We start from the raw sequence: 18,883 nt of genomic DNA on the forward strand, positions 1-18,883 counted from the left end.
TCTGTAGCATGAGTTCCATCCCTGGCTGGCCAGGGAGCTACCCACATGGCGCAGCAGACCTCTCCTGTCTCGCCCGCTGCTCCCCTCAGCAGTGTGTTTCAGTCAGTCTGCCTGTTCTGCTCCCCACTCTGTCTGGTGCATCCTTTCACCCACCACTACTCTGGCCTGTGCCCCAGCTCTGGTATACAAAAATAAATAAATCTTTAAAAAATAAATAAATAAAATGGCCATAGAGATTCTCCCTTTTGAGTTTCTTTTAAGCTTTAAAAAGTCAGTTTTCCAGTGTGAGGCAATTGCCACCTAGTGCCATGGCTTTGAACAATTTTGTTTACATCGACTCCTTGAAACTGAAATACCAGCTTTGTCTCATCCTGAGCAGTGATGTCTGTTGACTCGTGGCTCTATTTTTCTCTAAAATGCACGAGAATGAATAAAAATAACTGTGCCCTCTTTGGGTGGTGATGGTGACCTGTTAAGCTAGGACTTGTCCATACTGCATAATCCAATCACTTAGTTGGGGTGACCTGGGTAAGGCTGGTAGAGATGATAGAGGCCAACCTCCTAGGCCACCCTACTCTCTGATTCTTGCTGGGGTGGGCATGGAGCTGCCTGGCCTGGCCACTCGATGTGGTCCACTTTTGTTCCCAGGCCAAAGACGATGACTCAGGGGACAACGGAAATATCGTTTTCTCCATCTACCAAACGGTTTTCATCTCCAAGGAAGGCACCACGACTCCTATCCAGGGCTTCCGGATCTCCACCTCTTTAGACTCAAATGTGTTTTTTGGCAGCATCAGGTGACTATGGGCTAGCCCATGGGTGGGGTTCTCCCTGAGGGGAGAACCAACAGGGCCTCCAGGCAGTGTATACTGTGAGAGGTAGACAGTGGGTTCCAGAGGATTTCAGTTTGGGTTCCAAAAAAGCTGTGCCCTTCTATCTTCCATAGGCTGATGACCAACCTTAATGCCACTCAGCGAGGCACTTATCAAGTAACAGTCCAGGCCCAGGACAAACCTCTTGTGAATCCGCCCAAGGAAGCCAAAACCACCCTGAATGTGAGTGTCAGGCCCTGCCTCCTCTCCCCATTGCCCTCTGCCAGTCCCCGGGCCCTGGGCCTCATCTCCCTCTCTGCCTCCTCCCATAGGTCTTTACTGTGGAGGAGAGTGACCGTGTGAGGCTGCAGTTCTCCCTGAACAAGGAGGAGTTGGACCTCAAGTCGGATGAGATTAAGAAGTAGGTCTGGGGAAACTGGGGAGGGGTTTGTGGGGAAAAACAGGGTCTGGGAGCATGGTCCCTGGCAAGACGTGGATAGACTGTCTGTCACCCTGTCCCTGAGCCACACTTGACCTTGTCCCTCTCTTTGACTCTGTATCTGTACCTGCACTTCCTTTTTGCATGCCCCAGAAGCCTATGATTGGCTAAGCATTGAGAGGCCTAAATGGGCTGCATGTACAGTTGCAAAGGCTGCACACAGCACAAGAGTATGCTGCTTGCTAAGCTGCAAACCCAGTCCCAGGAAAAGAGGCTTCCTTGCCTAATTTGCAGAGGTGTTCTCTGCTTAGTCAATGGAGCTGTCAGGGGAGGTTCCCCCTTTCTAATTCACTGGATTCCTAATTTCAGTGGCAGAACACTGGCCCTGGGGCCTGAGCTAAAGCCCCTACCCAAGGTCTCTGTGATATCTGCCCCCTTTGCAGGACTCTTACCCAAGTGACCAACACTACAGTCTACATCGTGAAAATTCAAGACATAGAAACCACAGCTCGGTGAGTACCCACAGGCCCAGAGGCTGAGTGAGGAAGGGCAACAGTAGCAGGAGGGACCTGCTGGGTTGCTCAGAGCTGCTGACCCTTTACACACACCCCGCCCCCCATTCCAGGGCCCGAGGCCGTTCCTACCTGGATGCCTACTTTGTTTTCTCCAATGGGACAGCCTTGACACTTGATGAGCTGGTTATGTGAGTGGGGCTACCTTGGGGGTGGCCAGGAGGGTAAGCTGGAAGCCTGGGGGATGTCGGTGTCCCTTGGGGCTGAATGGGGGTCCTGTGACCAGGGTGATCCGGAGTGACCAGGATGTACTGACACGGCTGCTGGATCTGGGGCTGGTGGTGGTGGTGAGTGAGGGCAGGGTAGATGACTTTGGGGGGTAGGGGAGGGAATGTTGCTCCCATGGCCTCTCTCACACTCCATCCTCTCCAGGGCTCCGAGGAGCGGCAGGAGTCGAATTTGCCGCAGGTGCTCAGTAGTGTCATCATTGGACTGGGAATAGCTTTGCTGCTGGTCATCGTGATCATGACTGTGTCCCTCATGTGTGTCCGGAAGAGGTACTGCTCCTATAACCCCTGTGTCCCCCCAACTAAGACATTAACACCCGGAAAACCTCAGGTTTAGGTGTCAGCTATGCTTGTATTTAATCTCCACTGACACATGACATTGTGGGCAGGGCGCCTCCCCGTCCGAGCTTCAGTTTCCTCAGGTGCAATATGCATCTCGCACCTAGCAAGATGTCAGGCCCAATTTATGCCTTTAAGAAACATTGCTTCTTTCTCCCTTTCCAAAATTCTTGGGGTCAGCAGCCTCATCTGGGTTTGATTCTAGGTCTTGCCATTGGCCAGCCTCATGGCCTCTGGCAAATCATTTCATTTCCCTGGTCTTACCTGTGTCCTCTGTGAAATGGCACTGACATTCTCACCTGCCAGTATGTGGTAAAGCCACACTTTTGGGGTTTGCACTGGGGACATAGTGGGTGTGCAGGCAAAGTATCCATCCTGCTCCATCCTGCACCATCCCTGTTCTCATAGCTATGAGAGGAAGCTTCGGGCTACAAAGGCTGCCAAGGAAGCCCGGAAGACACTGACGGGGGTAATACCCTCGGTTTCTGCCATCCCCGGAACTAACATGTACACCAATGAGAAGTAAGCCAGGGTCAAAGGGTGGGGGACTAAGAGGCCCTCTGGGGTAGCTAAGGCCCGCAGCTGCTTGACTGGACCTTCTCTCCAGGGCCAATCCCATGCTGAACCTCGCCACCAAAGACCTGGGCTTTGAGTCCCAATCTTCCTCCAGTGACGCAGATGATGTCAGGTAAGCAGTGTCCAGGCTGGCTTGTGGCGGTAGATGGTGGTAGAAGTGGTGATGGTGGATGGTGGTGATGGTGATAATGGTGGATGGTGGTGATGATGGTGATGGTGATAATGATGAGGAGGAGGTTGTGTTGGTGGGGATGATGGTACTAGTGGGAGTGGTGGTTGAAGTAATGGTGGTGGAGGTAGTAATGGTGATGGTGATGGTAGTGGAGGTGTTGGTGGTGGAGACAGTGATGGTGGTGGAAGTGGTGACATGGTGAGTGGTGCTAGTGGTATCGGTGGTGGTGTGTGGAGGTGGTAGTGCTGGTCATGAGAGGTGATGGTCATGTGTGGTGATAGTGATGGTGATGATGATGGTGGTGGTGGTGATGGTGTGGTAGTAAAGATGGTGATGGTAGTGGAGGTGAGGATGATGATGGTAGTGAGTAGAGATGATGGTGGTTGAGGTGGTAATGGTGGTATACTCGTGATGTTGGTTGAAGCAGTAGTAGTTCATGGCCACAAACAGGGAGCACTGGGCCTGCCGTCTCTGAGTTCTATCACCCTTCCCTCTCCTCCTTCCCCACAGCCTCAACTCCCTGGATGAGAACTCTGTGGACCTGGATAAGGACAAACAGGAAGTCAAGGCAAGATGGGGGGTTGGTGTCTGGGGTTTCTGAAGGGATGGGGTTGAGAAAACTCAAAGGACCTATGCTGACATGGGCATATCTCTGCACCAGCTCTGGGAAGCCCCTTGACTTTGGAATGGGGGTCTGATCTTTGACCCTCTACTTGTTCACTGTGACCCTGGGAGGATGACCTCTGGCTCTCAGCTTTATCATCTGTAAATGGGAATCAGAACACCCACCATGTAGGACTTTTGTGAAGATTAAATAAGAGCAAATGTAAGAACCACCTGGCATAAAACAATTGCTCAACAATCAGGCCCTTCCTTTTCTAGCTTTTATTTGAAAGCTGGTGAGGCGGGAGTCGGGATAAGATGCAGAGATGAACATACTCTGGCAGAGGAGAGAAGGGAGGCTCAAAGAAACAGCAGTACCATCACTGGGCCAGCCAGTTACTTGGTTAGGTTAGATCAAGAACTCACGGCCTGGGCTGCTGATTGGAATCACTCGGGAAGCTCTTTTGACATAGCGGTGCCAGTTCACATGGGAGATTCTGATCCCGAGGTGGGCCTGCGCATCCATGTGTTGTTAAAGCTCCTGGGGTCGGAATGTGCAGACAGGATCTCAACCCCCAGGGTCTCAAACCTCAGTGGGCTGGTCCCCGACCTAGAGGGGCAGGCAAGTATCCTCCCAGCCTCTACTATATCCACCCACTTGGGTCTTGCCTGCAGCCAGGCCCTGCCTGCCTGGGGTTCCCAGCCTTCCCTCATGTTTCAGTTCAGTGCTGTGTGCACATACCAAATCTGTTGCCCAAGGGCCTGGCTGTAACATGGGTGCTTGCAAACAGGTCCCAAGCATGGGCATCATGGGGGCAATCAGGCCTCTAGGTAGGATGGGAGGCCTCTGGTAGACAGATCAATCTTTGGTCAAAGATAGTTTAGGGCAAAAACTTCCATGAGATTGTCTTGGGGGTTGGGTGGGGGGACACAGAGATGGAAGAGGCCAGCCTTACAGGTTGGAGCTGTGGCTAGGCAGGTAGTCCCTGGTGGATGACAAACTTTACTCCAGAGGGGAGTGAGGGGTGGTGGAGGTGAGGCTTGACCTGCGGGCTGGAGAGGGGCAGGGGACTCAGAGGAGAGTATGGAGAGGCTGCAGCCAGGTCCCTCAGCATCTTCAAAGCAGGAGAGAACCATAACTGCCCTGTGAAATCAGGGGGTAGGGGTGTTTCTGATGAGCTGTCTGCGCCCCCAGTCCCCCACGGCAGTCAGTGCACCTTGTGATCTCTGGGTAGGTGCAGCCAGCTATGGGACCTTCTTGAGTTATTTGGACAATCCTCTCTTGCCTAGGTGGGGAACGCAAATAGGGCCTTTTCCAAGGGATCTTTGGTGGCCCAAATCACTGAAGAACCTCCTTAAAATTTTCTGTGGAAGCTCTGAGAGACTTGAAGCATCACCCAATCCCACTTTTCCCTGCCAAGGCCAGAGAGGGGTGTCGACTTGTCCACAGTCAGAGACCTGGCAAGGCAAGGGTGTCCTGGCACCCAGATCTTGTGTCTTCTAGACCAGGTTGCCCTGGGCAGTGCTGTGCTAACACCTCCCACTAGGGGTCTCTGGCAAGATTCTGGGGAGCAAGGAGTCCTCTGGAACCCTCAGTTGTTCCACTGTTTAGCAGGGACTGGAACAACCCCAGTCTGGAAAAGCCCTTGCAGTGCCCTAGAGTGGGTGGTGGTCCTGGGGCTCTCTGCCCTTGGGTGTCTGCAGTGGAGTAGCTGAGCCTGGGGGTCTGGCTGGTCCACATGGGGGTGTATGCGTAAGGAGTTTTGTGAGTGTGCAGGAGAGGGGAGTGGAAAGGCAGATGTGTGTGCCATGGTGAACTGTGGAGAGACTCTGGGTGTGATGTGTTCCTCTGAGGGTGGCAGGTGATGCCAAATTTAACCAGGGGCCACGTTGTATGATGGATAGGTTTTAGCGCCAACATGATCAGAGTCCACACCCAGCTCTGCAACTTCTTGGCCATGAGAGCCCTCTAGGCCTGTTTCCAAAGCTGCAAAATAGGGGATGAGATCCCTCTTTCAGAGTGTTCTGTGGGTAGTCCAGGTGATGGCTGTACTGTACCCAGTCAGGTGTCTGCCATCGGGCACAGGTGGCAGGAATTGTGCTGCACTGGCTCTCTGGCACCAGATGCAGGGCCTGGCACTCCTCAGGACTAGGCAGAACACCAAAGTGCCACTGTGTCCAAGGGTGGGGCGGAGGTTAGAATAAATTGCCTCACTCCCCCCTTTCCCTTGAACCCATCTCCACCACCAGTGGCCAAGAGGAGTAGGTGGGACCCCAGCTAAAAGCCATCTGGTTGTGGGCTTGAAGGTCATCTACTCTTCAAGGCAGGTTACTCTACCTTTATCTTCACATTTCCCCTCCTCCCCACAGAAGGAGCCCCTGAACACTGGACTGCAAGAGCCAGATGCAGAGCCCCTGAGCATGGTGCTGTCTGGAAGGAATGCCGGTGTGGGTGGACAGAAGGAGAAGATGTCCTTCACCAATGCTGGCATGGACACCACAGATGTGTGAAGTGGGACGTTCACAGAGCCCCCTGTGGGCCCCCACCCTTCTGGTCCACCTTTGAAGAAGTCTTGTCACCCCCAAACTACACCTACCCCTCCCTGAACATAATAATATATCATGTTGCTCAGTCCCCTTCTGTTTGTAGACAATCACTGCTGACCAGAGTTGGGGGAAAATTTTATTACCAATGTATACTGTGACAGTAGCCAAAAACAGCGGCTGGAGGGGTGGGGACGTGTGGTCACAAGGGCCTTGTGGGGGCTCACAGCACAGGGGAGATGAGGGGTTGGCAAGGGCAGCCTTTGGCAGACAACTGTGGTTGTAGAAGAGCCCTCTGCTCTGTTCCCAATACACAAAACGGGTTGCCACCCAGGCTGCCAGAGGCCCCAGACCTTCCATGAGCCTCTGTGATCTCCAGTCACCTCTGAGACCCTCTGACCTTTCTGTGACTTTTCTGTACACCCCCAGGACACCCCCACAGCTGCCTTTGGCCTGTCTGGGATTTGTGAACTAGTGTCCAGTGAGGGTAGAGATAGGTAGGGCTAGGGGTTGGGTCAGGTGAGGGGAGACGGGAGTTGGGGATGACTACCTTCAGCATGCAAGAGATGCCCAGGCCATGGGGGCCAGCCCGCTGCATGGACATGCACTCACACACGCCCAGGCCTCACACTAGGGCCTTGCACACTCAGGGTCTCACACACCAATCCTCACACACTTGGAGCTTTTGTACAGTTTCTCCCGTTCTGGGGACCTGGTTCCTTTTCCACACACCTGTCTGGACATCTCGGGAGCCTGCCTCAACTCTCAGGGCTGAGGGTGCTAAGCAGGTCCCCGAGTGTGACCGGGAGGGAGTGGAGCTGAGGACTGAGGGGATGATGGGATAACGGGGCTGGGTTCATGGGCTTATGACCGTGAGGGATCTGGGTAGAGGAGTTCATTTGTTGTTCAGGAGGGAAGGGGCCGAAAGAAGGGAATAAGGCCCTAGAGGCTGCCCCTGGAGGCCTGTTGCGCGACGAGGGGATCCCTTCTAACGGATCTGGGGACAAGAAGGGAGCCTGAGAAGGTTGGAATCGGGTGTACAAAAGGGGGACAGATCACTCGGCCGTGGGTCCGGCCCGCGAGCAGCACCGCGGCCGGCGCACACTCTGCAGCAGAGCGCGAAAGAGGCCGGGCGGGCGCTTGGCTGCGCCGTCAGGGGGTGCAGCGCGCACGGAGCCCGCACGGCCAGGCCCCGGGCGGGCGACGGGCGGCGGCGCTGGCGCCCCCTGGCGCCCGTGCTCCTCGATCTGTCGCTCCAGATGCTTCTGGATGGCCATGCCCAGCACCTCCACCTCCATGGCGGCGCCGTACACCTCCCATGTCATGCCCTTTTCGTCCCAGCTCACGTCGCGCACGGGCTCGGCCGCCTCCGGGGGCGCCACCGCAGCCGCCAGCGCCGAGCCCGGCCGCACCCGCACTTCGGGGAAGGCGGGCGGTGCGGCTGGGGGCGCCGCGGCCTGCGGGGTCATGGGCCCGGTGGCCACCGAGCGCGTCTCGGCGGCGCCCAGTGACACCTGCAGGCCGGCGTCCCGGCGAGACGGTGGCCTGGGCGCTGGGCTGGACGCGCGCGGCGCCGCTTGGAAGCTGAAGGCCGGGCCGCTCGCGCCATCCTGCGGAGACATGGGGCTTATGGCCACCGAAACGCAGGCCTGCGCTCCCGCCTGCGTGCCGGCGTCCTCGCGTGCAGGCTGCGGGGCGCTCGCCTCCCACGACGGCGCTTTAGTGAAGTTGTCGCGAGTCCGCGGCCCGGGTGGGAAGGCTGCGGCCTCCGGCACTGCACTCCTCTCGGCGCCAGGGCCCGCCTGGTCCTTTTGACCCAGGCTGGAAGCCTGAGTGCTGGGCACTGGCTCTGACTCTGTGCTGCGCCCTCTGCTTCCGGCCCCTGCGGGAGAACGGCCTGAGCCGCAGGCTTTGCCATCTGACTGCCTGATGGAGGAGGCCGCCGCCTTCTCCAGAGTCAGGGGGGCTACCTTGCCCAAGGATGGGGGCTCTGTTTTTCTCAGAGGTCCAGAATCGGCCTTCTCCAGGGACACAGACTCCACCTTCCCAGAGTGAAGAGGATCTGCTTTTCTTGAGCCTCCTGGATCCACCTTCTCCAAAGCCGGTGGCTCCTTCTGCAAAGATGCAGCCTCTGCTTTTCCTGATGAAGCTGGACCCTCCTGCCCAGAAGGCTTTGTTTCTGCTTTGCCCTCAGAGGTGGTTTCTGCTTTCCCTGAGGCCCTGGGATCCACCTTTGTAGAGTTCACAGGATCCTCCTTCTCTAGAGGCAGAGGACCCACATTTCCCTCTGGAACAGGTGCTGCTGGGGTTGTTTTCCCCAGAGTCATGGAGGTCACCTTTCCCGAAGACACTGAGTCCACTTCTCCACGTGGAACAGTTTCTGCCCTCCCCCTGCTCACAGGGTCCACCTTTCCAGAGGCCACAGGACCTGCTTTCCCCCTAGTCTCTGCCTCATCTTTCACAACGGAAGAGGGTTCTGCTGTCTCCAAGAACTTGGGATCCCCTAGGTCAGAGGGTACAGATTCTTTCTTTCCTGAAGACTCAGGATTCACTTTTCTGGAAGTTAATGTCTTTGTATTTCCCACAGAAATGGAATCCACCTTTCTGGAGGCCTCTGGGTCCTTCTTTCCTGAGGATACAGTTTCTGTCTTCCCTACAGATGTGGGCTCTGGTTTTCCTGAGGACACAGGAACCCCCCTGCCTGAAGACATGGGATCCACATTTTTCACAGATATGGGACCCGTCTTTCCTGAGGACATCGGATCCACTAGGCCAGCAGGCGCAGTTTTTGTCATCCTTACAGACACAGGATCCTCCTTTCCTGAGGAGGTAGGATCCATCTTTCCCAGGAACCGAGGGCCCTCTTTTGCGGAGGGCACGGTTTCTGTCTTTCCCACAGATGCAGGATCTGTCATCTCCAAGTGTGTAGGATCCTCCCTTTCTGATGGCCCCAGAGCCACTGCCCCAGGGGATACAGGCTCACTTGTGCCTGATGACCCTAGAGTCAGAGTCCCCAAGGTCCCAGGATCTGTCTTTCCTGTGGATGCAGACCCTGGGTTGTCTAAGGATGTGGGGTCTGCCTTTCCAGAGGGCCCAGGGTCTTTCTTTCCCAGGGATATAAGATCTGCCTTCCCGGTAGATGCAGGACCCACCTCTTCTGAGGACACAGAAAGCTCTTTTCCTGAATACCTAGGCTCCTCTTTGCTTGGGGACATCATATCTATCTTACTGGAACATGCAGGATCTACTGTTCCCAATGATCCAGGCTCCTCCTTTCTCGGGGCTACAGGATCCATTCTCCCAGAAGCCACCGGATCCCCCTTTCCCAAGGTTGCAGGCTCTGTCTTTCCTGTGAATGTGGGATCTGCCTTCTTCAAGGACTCAGCATCTTCCTTTTCTATGGGAGTCAAATGTGCCAGCTTTGAAGACTTGGAATCCATCTTCTCCAAGAACATAGGATTTCTGTTTTCTGAGGATGAGGGATCAGTCTTCACTGAGGGCATGGGCTCTGACTTCCCAGAGAAGGTGGTTTCTGGTATCCCAGAGATCAAGGCTTCATTTGCCCCCAGTGTCTCCTTGGTCGTTGCCTCTTGGGGAGGGATGCAGGTCAGGGAGGGGCAGGCCAAGCTCCCACCAGGGCCTTCAGAGCAGGAGGTCCCTTCCCCGGCCCCACTGGGGCTGCTGCATTTAGAGTCCATGCTGGGGCCTTGCACAGAAGTGTACTTGGGAGGTACAGATCTGGCCTTCTGCTGGGAGGGGTCGCAGTCCCTCATGGCCAGGCTCCCTGCCCCCAGGCTCCCATCCTGTGGGCAGCAGAGGGCTGTGGACTGGGATCTCGGGGAGCTGGAGTCCTTTTGAAGCTACTGGAGCCAGGCTGGGTCTTCAACACTGTCCAATTGTCCTCATGATCGTGCTTGGGCTCCAGGCTGCTGTCTGGCTCTGAAACACAGAGAGAGCAGACTCAGACTCTGCGGAGAGCAGCAGGGGGAAGTCTCCTCCTCTCCCCTCCTAGCAGCTCAGCCTCCTCATAGAGTTCTCTGCCTGCCCCCCACCCCCACCCCCATCCTATCCAGAGGGCCTAGGCTAAAAACATGAATCCAGCCATGTTACTCCCCCGCTTCACTGCTCTTGGTGTTCCTCTGGATAAAAGTCAGATTTCCCAAAATGGCATTCAAGGTCCTTCACAACTTGGCTACTAACTTTTCAACTTCATCTACCATCAGCCTTCCCTCAGCCACGTCTCACCCCCGCCCCCCATGACACATGATGCCCAGAAGTAATGCTTTTGTTTCTGAGTCATGATCACAAACTCTGATGCAGATAGGTCATTTAAGTGATGGAAACAGGTTGTGTAAAACATTAGGGGTGGTGGGGACTACAGCAAATCAGAGAGTGCATGCCCTGTGTAAAGAAGGGGCCAGCACTCCACAAGTCAAGCACTGCTCTAGAGAAATGCATCCTAGTAGTACCAGCAAGAAGAGGGAAATCCACAACTTTAATGGAAAATATCCTAATTAACTCAAGATTAAAAACAAAACAAAATAAAACCAAGACTATGTAGGCCAAACAAAACATGTTTGTAGGCTGTCTGTAAGCTTTGGGGAGCAGTGAACAGTTTATAGTCAAGGAAGGGACACAGGCTAATACATATGTTTTTCAAAAATTGCCTGGGGGGTGTGGAGGTTGGGCTGGAGGAGAGACCAAGACCTTTGAGGAGCTTGTCAGTCATTCATTCAATCCCTCATTCATTCAATTCTTCATTCATTCACCCAGTCCTTCTCTGCAGTGGCTGCAGTAACCCAGAATAGAGATGGTTCTGGGGATGGAGAACTGGAAAGATTGAGAACTCTAAGGGAATTTACAGGAAACTGCCAGCTGTAGGGACTTTGAGGGTGGCCTGTGGGGGTGGTCCAAAGAATTCTGGCTAGGGTTGGGGAACTGGACAGGAGAGCTGGTGAAAGAGGGAGTTGTGTGAGGGACAAGCCAAGAATGTGGTGCGTAGGGACATCTGTGGAAAGGGTATGGAAGGCAGCTGCATCTAGGAGCATTTCTTTTTCATGACACATTCAGCAGCCAACAGGAGCAAAGCTCTCAGTTCCCCCCAAAACCCTGTTCCTCCCCCATCTTCTCCAAAGCCCTCTCATTAGCATTCACCAGTACTCAGGCTAAAATCCTTACTCTCACACCTCAGAGTCCACCCACAGTGCATTTACATTCAAAATATATCCAGCATCAGCCACTACCCTGAGCTAACCCTACACCATCTCCCACCTGAGTCACCCCTGTTTTCGCCTTCACCTGGCATTCATGTTCAAGCATCCGCTCATCAACCCAAGGCTGATCGTGTCCCTTCTCTGCTCAGAGCCATGCATTACCTCTCACTCTCAGGCAAAGTAAAGTAACTGCCTTACAATGGCCCACAAGACCCTGCACTTCCTGCCCTATCACCTCTCTAGGTCTAGTCTCCTTCTACTCACCCTTAATTCCTCTGCATCAGCAACACTGGCTGCCTCGCTGATCGGTGAGCTCCTGCTGCCTTTGGGTCTTTGCACTAGTCCTTTCCTCTGCCTGCAATGCTTCCCCTCCAGATAGTTGCATGATCTGCACCTGAGACTTTCCCCAAGCCATCGTGTATAAAACAGCCTCCTTTCCACTTTGGCTGGAACCCTTCACCCCCTTTCCTAGCTGAGTTTTTCTTCATAGTGCCTGTCACCATCCCACATATTTCATACATTTGTTTATTGCTTATGATTTGTCTCTGTCATTAAAATGTCAGCTCCAGGAGGGTGGCGACTTGGCTGTGTCTACTTATGGATCCTCAAGGTCAAGGACAATGACTAGCATGTAGTAACCAAGTAGCTCCCAATAAATATGTGTTAAGTGAATGACTGAATGATCTTTCTAAGATGTTGATCCAACCATGCTTTGCTCAAAATCCTCCTCAATCTTGCCAGCAAAGTAAATGGTTGCAATCTTTTTGAAAAGACATTTACCAATTTATACCCATCATTTAAAATGCATGTGGCATTTCAGCCAGCAAGCCCACCTCCAGGGAGGGTTCTGAAGATGGACTGATGGTGCACTGAGGGTGCATGAGGACATAGCAGGCCATGAGAAGGAAGCCAGGAAGCTGGTTTGTGAGATACAGAACAACCCCATACATGCCACCCCCACTACACACAGCTATTTTAGGCTGTGGAGAATGAAGACAGATGCTCAAGATAAATTAGGTGAAAAAGGTCAGGGGACAGCATGGGCAGTGGGATCTCATGAATACAGCTAAGGACAAGGACAAACACATCTATAGGTTTATTTATAAGGAGAAAATTTCTGGAAGGAGACCCACGAAACTTATAGCAGTGATTGCCTCTGGGAAGTGAGACCAAGTTTCTGGAGGTGGAAGAGACTTTTTTTTAATATGTCCTTTTTTGATGCTTGCACTAGGGTGATGCATGCACACTGTTTTTAAAAAAATGGCAGGGGGTGGGAACACTTTAGAGTCAAGTCCAGTTGTATAATGTGTTCCAAGCCCCTTCCCTTGCCCTGTGTATTTACCTGCTGGGTGGGCTTTATCTTTCATTACATATTCCCTTCCCCCAAAATGGATACACACACATACACCATGTGTATAACATCTTTTTATTCTTCCACGGCTGTGCCTTTTTTCCCCTCTCGGCCTCTGCACACCCTCTGGGATGGCTCTCATTAAACCTTCAGTTCTCAATATAAATACCTCCTCTTCCAGTGAGTCTTCTGTGCCCCCCCATCTTCCTCTGGGTTCCCATGGCCTCATGTCCTCCTAGTGAATCTTATGTCACTGCATGTACTTTTTACACCTTTGGGTTGTCACTTAGACCTCAGGTCCCAGGATGGGGATTGAGCTGATACTGTTTGCCACTGGATCTCCTAGGCTTTAGGGACTTATGAGACTTGGAGGTGGGGGTCATTATCAAAGTGGGGATGGGGGAAGTTTTGCAGAGGATGGTTGGGCACTCAGTTTTGGGAAGTTGAATTGGGTGCTTGTGAGAGTTGTAGGGGGATGCCTAGGAGGCAGCTGGAGACAGTTGTGAAGCACAGAAGCGGTCTGGCCAGAATTCTTTGGATCTGGTTTTCAGCAGCATAAACATGAAGAGCTGGAAGATCATTTTCCCAGAGGGTCAAGTAGGCATCAGATGTGAGTGGTGTAGCCTGGTTCTGTCTTAATTTTTTGCCTTTTGATAGTGACATGAGCACAGATAAATTTTATTTTCCCATAAGAAAAACAACAGAGCAAGCAAGGGAGACTAAAGGGCATGGTGGGAGTGTGTCAAACTGGAGAGTACTAGCCCCTTTTAAAGCTGCACTTGGTATTCACTACCTGGCCAATTAGGCGTTTTAGTCACTGATTCAACCTTTACTGAGCACAGAGCACTGTCCATGGTACTGGAGCTACAACAGTGCATAAGAAATCCATGGCCCCTGCCTTCCAGGTATGGAGAGACTGGGGAGAGAATAACAAACAAGTAAGCAAGTAATAGCAGTTGCTGTGAAGACAAAGGAATGGGTAACTGGTTTGGATGTAGAGCTGATAAGGGCTCCTCTCAGGAGCCTGTCAGCCAAAGCCCTCAGTGGCTGGAGTGGAATTGGAAGGGGCAGAGGGAGAGGGAGAAGGCAAGTAGAAAAGAGGTAGGTGCTTATCATGCAGGGTCATAGGGGAAGAGGGGGAACTAGGAATCCCCAGGAGTGTTCCATGTGGGGAAGTGTGTTTCCTGTGTATCCAGGTCTCATGAGCAAAGTCATACATGATTTTTCCCCCTATATTTTATTATTATTATTTTTTTATAGAGGCATGCTTTATTTATTTATTTATTTATTTATTTATTTATTTATTTATTTATTTATTTATTTATTTATTTATTTATTTGCCTGTTTTGTTTATACATGCACTGGGTACAGTCAGAAGTGCGGGAGGGTGAGAGAATTCACCAGAGCCAGAGCGGGGAACAGAGCAGGCAGAAGGACCGAGGTACACTGCTGAGGGGGGCAGCAGGTGGCAGGAGAGGTCTGCGCGCCATGTGGGACCCTCCTCCGGTGGCCGGGGAGCAGCCGGGGATCAAACCGGCTCCGCAGAGGCCGCGGGCAGCTTCGCAACCCAGCGCTCAACCGCTGCGCCACTGGGGAGGCCCTCTCCCTATATTTTAAATGTTGGCTAATTTTTCAAATACCGCACAGACCAAAGAAAACCCCATTGCGAAACAACTCTGACCCCTAGGTCTTTTGCTTGTAACCTCTGATCTAGCTGGTCATAGGGTTGTGGGAAAGGATGTCATATAGATAGACAAGAGAAAGGGCCCAGGTTCTGGTGATGGCTGGGATGTGTTGGCCAAGTCTGCCTCTCAGGCCCTCAGTTTCTTCCTCTGGAAAACAGGCACTCAACTGCTGCCTGGTGGGTGGACAAGGAGCTTGGATTGAAGCTGGAAGGAGTCAGCAAGGCCAGTAAGATGGGGATTCTGAGTCCTCCTTTCACCCCTGGCAGCCCAGCTCTGGGGTCCCCTTCACACCAATCTCTTTAACCAGCATCCTCCTCCTTGGGTGAGACTGTGTAGGAAGTCAGGACAGCTCTCCACTTACCAGCTCTGGGTCCTTGGGCAAGTCTCTTCTCTTTGCTGGGGGCCCTGACAAAGACATCCCCTGCTCCCACAGGGCTGCTATGAGAATTAAAGAAGATGAGGGGTGTGCGTGGCTCTGCTCACTTTAGGGCCGGGCTGTGTACATGGAAGGCCTGTTGTTATCTCCTCAGCCTGTCAGAGCCCAGCTGTGCTCTCAGGAGGGGGTAGGGAGGGAAGGCCTGTAGCAGAGGCACAAACTGGTAAAAATCTATGCCTTAGACATGTTTGCTTGACCCAGAGTGCTACCAAAAAAAATTTTTTTTAAAGGAATGAACAGATCATTTAAAATCATTTAAATATCATTTAAAAATGAGATTTCATGCAAAAACCAGGCTTGGAGTTCCTCCTGGAAAACTAAAATTTGGCAATTTGAGTGTGTTTTCTGTATGGCACTAGAGCAAGTTGTGGCTGCCTCTTTAGATAAGGGTGTGCACTCCGATTAGCCACACTCTCCACTTTTCCCTATGATGTCTGCCTGCTGCTGCTGCTAACTGAATTTGCCCTGTCGTTTTTCTCATAGGCCGCCCCTCAATGTATGTTATTTGTCTGGCCTGTAGCCACTTGGGAGTTTTGATCTTTGACCTAGCTACTGAAAAAGGTGGGAAGGGATCTCTCATAGACCAACCCTTACTATTCTTCCTACATATGGACCCCCAATCACCCACCAGGCAGGTCTGTATTATCTTCCAGAGGAGAGAACTGAGGTTTTGAGAGACAGGCATAGCCCAGCTGGTGACATGTCCCTTCCAAAAGCCCTTCCACCTACCCCCCACCAAAAGAGGCTGGTTTCTCAGTTCTCAGCTCAAAGTTCTTTTTTTTTTTTTTAAGATTAATTTATTTATGCATACAGGAGCTGGGGCACAGGCCAGAGGTGGGGGGAGGGTCTTGGTGAGAGGATTCACCAGAGACAGAGTGGGGAACAGAACAGGCCGATTGACTGAAGTACACTGCTGAGGGAAGCAGCGGGCAAAGTCAGGAGAGGTCTGCTGCACCATGTGGGTTGCTCTCTGGCTGGCCGGGGGATCGGAACTCATGTTGCAGAGGCTGCGGACAGCTTCATAGGTTGCATCTTAACCCCTCGCACCACCAGGGAGGCACTCAAAGTTCTTTGATGTGATGTAAAACTCAGGGTAAGGGGCCTCCCTGGTGGCGCAAGGGATTAAGACGCAACCTATGAAGCTGTCTGCAGCCTCTGCAGCATGAGTTCGATCCCCGGCCAGCCAGGGAGCAATCCACATGGTGCAGCAGACCTCTCCTGTCTCGCCTGCTGCTCCCCTCAGCAGTGTACTTCGGTCAATTTGCCTGTTCTGTTCCCCACTCTGTCTCTGGTAAATCCTCTCACTCCCCACACCTCTGGCCTGTGCCCCAGCTCTTGTATGCATAAATAAATAAATCTTAAAAAAAAACCTCAGGGTAAGAATGATATGAGAGCCTGACCAGGGAGTTAGACAGATGTGGGGTGAAGACTCACGTTAGTCACTGACTTGCTCCATGACTCTGGGTGAGCTTTTTCACATTCTGGGCCTCAGTTACCCAATCTGTGAGAGGGGCGGGGGGGGGGGCGGGGAGGGAATATTGTTATATTTGGAAAAGCTGGTCCAGCTCTGGGTTTAAGATCTGCCAAGGCACATATTCCCGGAGGCTCTACTGCTCATAGTTCTGCCAGCCTTTCCCAGCTTTCAAGGAAACCTAGGCATCTTCCAGATCCTCCAGGCCTAGAACACCACCTCCTCACCCTCAACCCTCCCTCTAAAACCCTATTCCATCACTATCTCACTGTGTACTCAGTCCAACATTCCAGGCTCATTTTATCACCAGGTCTCATTTTATAAATGAGGGCACAGATCAGAAGGAGAAAAGAGTTGACTAAGGGCACACACCTGGGCTGGGACTGTAGTTCAAAACCTACTGTGTCTGAGCCCAAAGTCTCTGTTCTTCCCACTCATATCAGCTAAGACTTTGGATACTGATGCTTGGTTTTAAATCTGTTTTCTGCTCTTTGGGGTTTGGCCAAGGGTCCTCCCGATCCCCTAGAGAGGAAGAGAGTGTCCCCACATGCACATACCCACCTGCAGAAATACATGCAGTGACGTATGCTGCAACGTGTGCATTCCAATGGGTAAAAGATTGAAATGACCCTTTGGTGTGTAGGCCAGCTCACCTGGCAAGCAGAGGAATGTGGAGATGGCTTGGAGACATCTGTGCCAGCTTAGGCCAGCCTGGGAGCCAGGCTCTGGCTCCTGAGTGTTGCTCAAGAGCAGGTGCACATGTGCAACCTGTATGGGCAGAATGGGCTTTGTGTTTGGGTCTTATTGGGGTCACTTAGACCCTCTGAGTGTGTACATGCTGTGGTCTCACTGATGGGAGAACTGGCCTGGGTGTGTGCACAGGTACTTGTGCCCCACTCCCAAGTAGAGCAGCCCCTGGGAATGCCCAAGCAGACCCAGAGACCTGGCCAGTCCAATCCATTCCCCCTAGAATTTCTTCCTACTGGAGAGTCAGGACTGCCAGTCATCTGCAAACACTTTCTCCCTTGGTGACAAAAGCAGCAAAGGGCTTCGGCAAGTGTGAGTGTCTGTGTGTGGATCTGACAATCCCAATTTGCTGCTCCTCACCAGGCCTCTTTTTGAAAAGACCCCCAGACTATCTAGCCATCCATGAGAGGGTAAGGATGGACATATAGGGACATGCACACTTAGGTTGAGTGTGGGCAGGGAGGTGGCCAAGGTGAGGGACAGAGTGTGTGAGAGTGTGACAACCTACTCCAGGGCCTGGGGGTAAAAGAGGCATCATGAGCAGGTGTGAACAGACACAAAGAAGCCAGAGTAGGGTGTCTGTGTGTTGTGATCAGAGGGTACTGTTGAGTTGATAGGTGATGGCCAGTGTGAGTGCGTAGCTATGTCTGGGTGTGTACACAAGGTTCCCACTTGGGGTGCTGGGTGGGTGCACAGGTGGCTGTGTGTATGAATCTGGGAGTGACCAAGGGCGACAGTGTGTGTGTGTGTGTGTGTGTGCACGCGCGCGCTCACGCAGACCTCACAAGGTGAGTGTGACAGTGTATGGACGGTCTTCCAGAGTGTGTGCCACAGTGAGTGTGTGACGGCGAGTGTGCTTGGTGGTGCGAGTGGAGCCACTCCAGCGCTTAGCTCGCTCCAGGGGGCAGATGAATCAACGCGGCGGACCCCCTCCCCGCGGTGGCGGGAAGCTCCCCCTCCCGCATGGACTTGCGGAACAAAGCCGCCGCGGCCAGGCGGGGCGAGGGACCTTGGTCCTACACACCGGGAATCTTGGACCGCAGGGTCCCTCGGGCGTTCGGACGGGGATGTGGGACCCGCCCCCGCCGCGCCCCGCCCAGGCGAGGGAACTGGAAATGGACACCCGCGCCCCCAGCCGCGCGCGCCAACACACACACCCGGGCGGACATCTGGCACACGCCGCGCGGACCCCCATCCCCGCCTTACAGGCGGTTCGAGGACCTGGGACAGCGGCTGCAGGGTCGCTGCGAGCAGAGGCAGGGGGTCGACGCCGTCTGCCTGGAGGGGTGCAGGTGCGGGCGCGGCGCTTACCTGGTCGTGCCGCCGCTCCCGCTCCTTGGCGCGCTGCGCTCCAGCTCCCGCCGCCGCCACCGCCCGAGCGGCCTCGGGTGCCTACGGCCGGGCTGGCGGGCGGACCCGCGGGCTCAGCTCCGCCGTCCCCGCGCCGGCTCCGCGCTCCCTCCCCGCGCCCCGCCCCGGGCATGCGCGCTGCCGAGTCCCGGCCGCCGGGCCGAGGAGGGGGCGGTGCCGGGCGCGCGGCCGGGCCCGGGAGAGGGCGAGGGGCGCCCTCTGCCCGTCGCCCCTCACCGCGGCCCCGCGGCCCCTGGGCTCTCCGCCCCCCTCGCTCGGGCCCCCATTTCGCAGACGAGGAGGCTGAGGGCGAAGAGGCCGCGCGCCTGTCGAGAGCGGAACGCGC

The 18,883-nt window shown here is 53.8% G+C and overlaps 2 protein-coding genes across 2 annotated transcripts in view; one reads left to right on the forward strand and one right to left on the reverse strand.

Moving 5' to 3' along the window:
* CDHR2 (cadherin related family member 2) overlaps positions 1 to 6,367 on the forward strand; it is a 38,862-nt gene extending 32,495 nt beyond the window's left edge. The window contains exons 22-32 of the mRNA XM_037500455.1: positions 649 to 797; positions 947 to 1,055; positions 1,145 to 1,233; positions 1,695 to 1,763; positions 1,877 to 1,954; positions 2,050 to 2,110; positions 2,196 to 2,320; positions 2,798 to 2,911; positions 2,997 to 3,077; positions 3,648 to 3,705; positions 6,111 to 6,367. Coding sequence (XP_037356352.1) covers positions 649 to 797; positions 947 to 1,055; positions 1,145 to 1,233; positions 1,695 to 1,763; positions 1,877 to 1,954; positions 2,050 to 2,110; positions 2,196 to 2,320; positions 2,798 to 2,911; positions 2,997 to 3,077; positions 3,648 to 3,705; positions 6,111 to 6,251 — 1,074 coding nt within the window. The 3' untranslated portion in view covers positions 6,252 to 6,367. The remainder of the gene's footprint in view (positions 1 to 648; positions 798 to 946; positions 1,056 to 1,144; positions 1,234 to 1,694; positions 1,764 to 1,876; positions 1,955 to 2,049; positions 2,111 to 2,195; positions 2,321 to 2,797; positions 2,912 to 2,996; positions 3,078 to 3,647; positions 3,706 to 6,110) is intronic.
* A 972-nt stretch (positions 6,368 to 7,339) lies between these two features.
* GPRIN1 (G protein regulated inducer of neurite outgrowth 1) lies at positions 7,340 to 18,670 on the reverse strand. Its single transcript, XM_037500767.1, is given in 2 exon segments — positions 7,340 to 10,185; positions 18,499 to 18,670. Coding segments are annotated over 2 exon segments (3,018 nt in total).
* Positions 18,671 to 18,883: the final 213 nt, after the last annotated feature.

Source organism: Talpa occidentalis, unplaced genomic scaffold (genome assembly GCF_014898055.3).
Source record: "Talpa occidentalis isolate TD23 unplaced genomic scaffold, MPIMG_talOcc4v2.1 talOcc4.9, whole genome shotgun sequence".
In the NCBI taxonomy this organism is placed as follows: domain Eukaryota; kingdom Metazoa; phylum Chordata; class Mammalia; order Eulipotyphla; family Talpidae; genus Talpa; species Talpa occidentalis.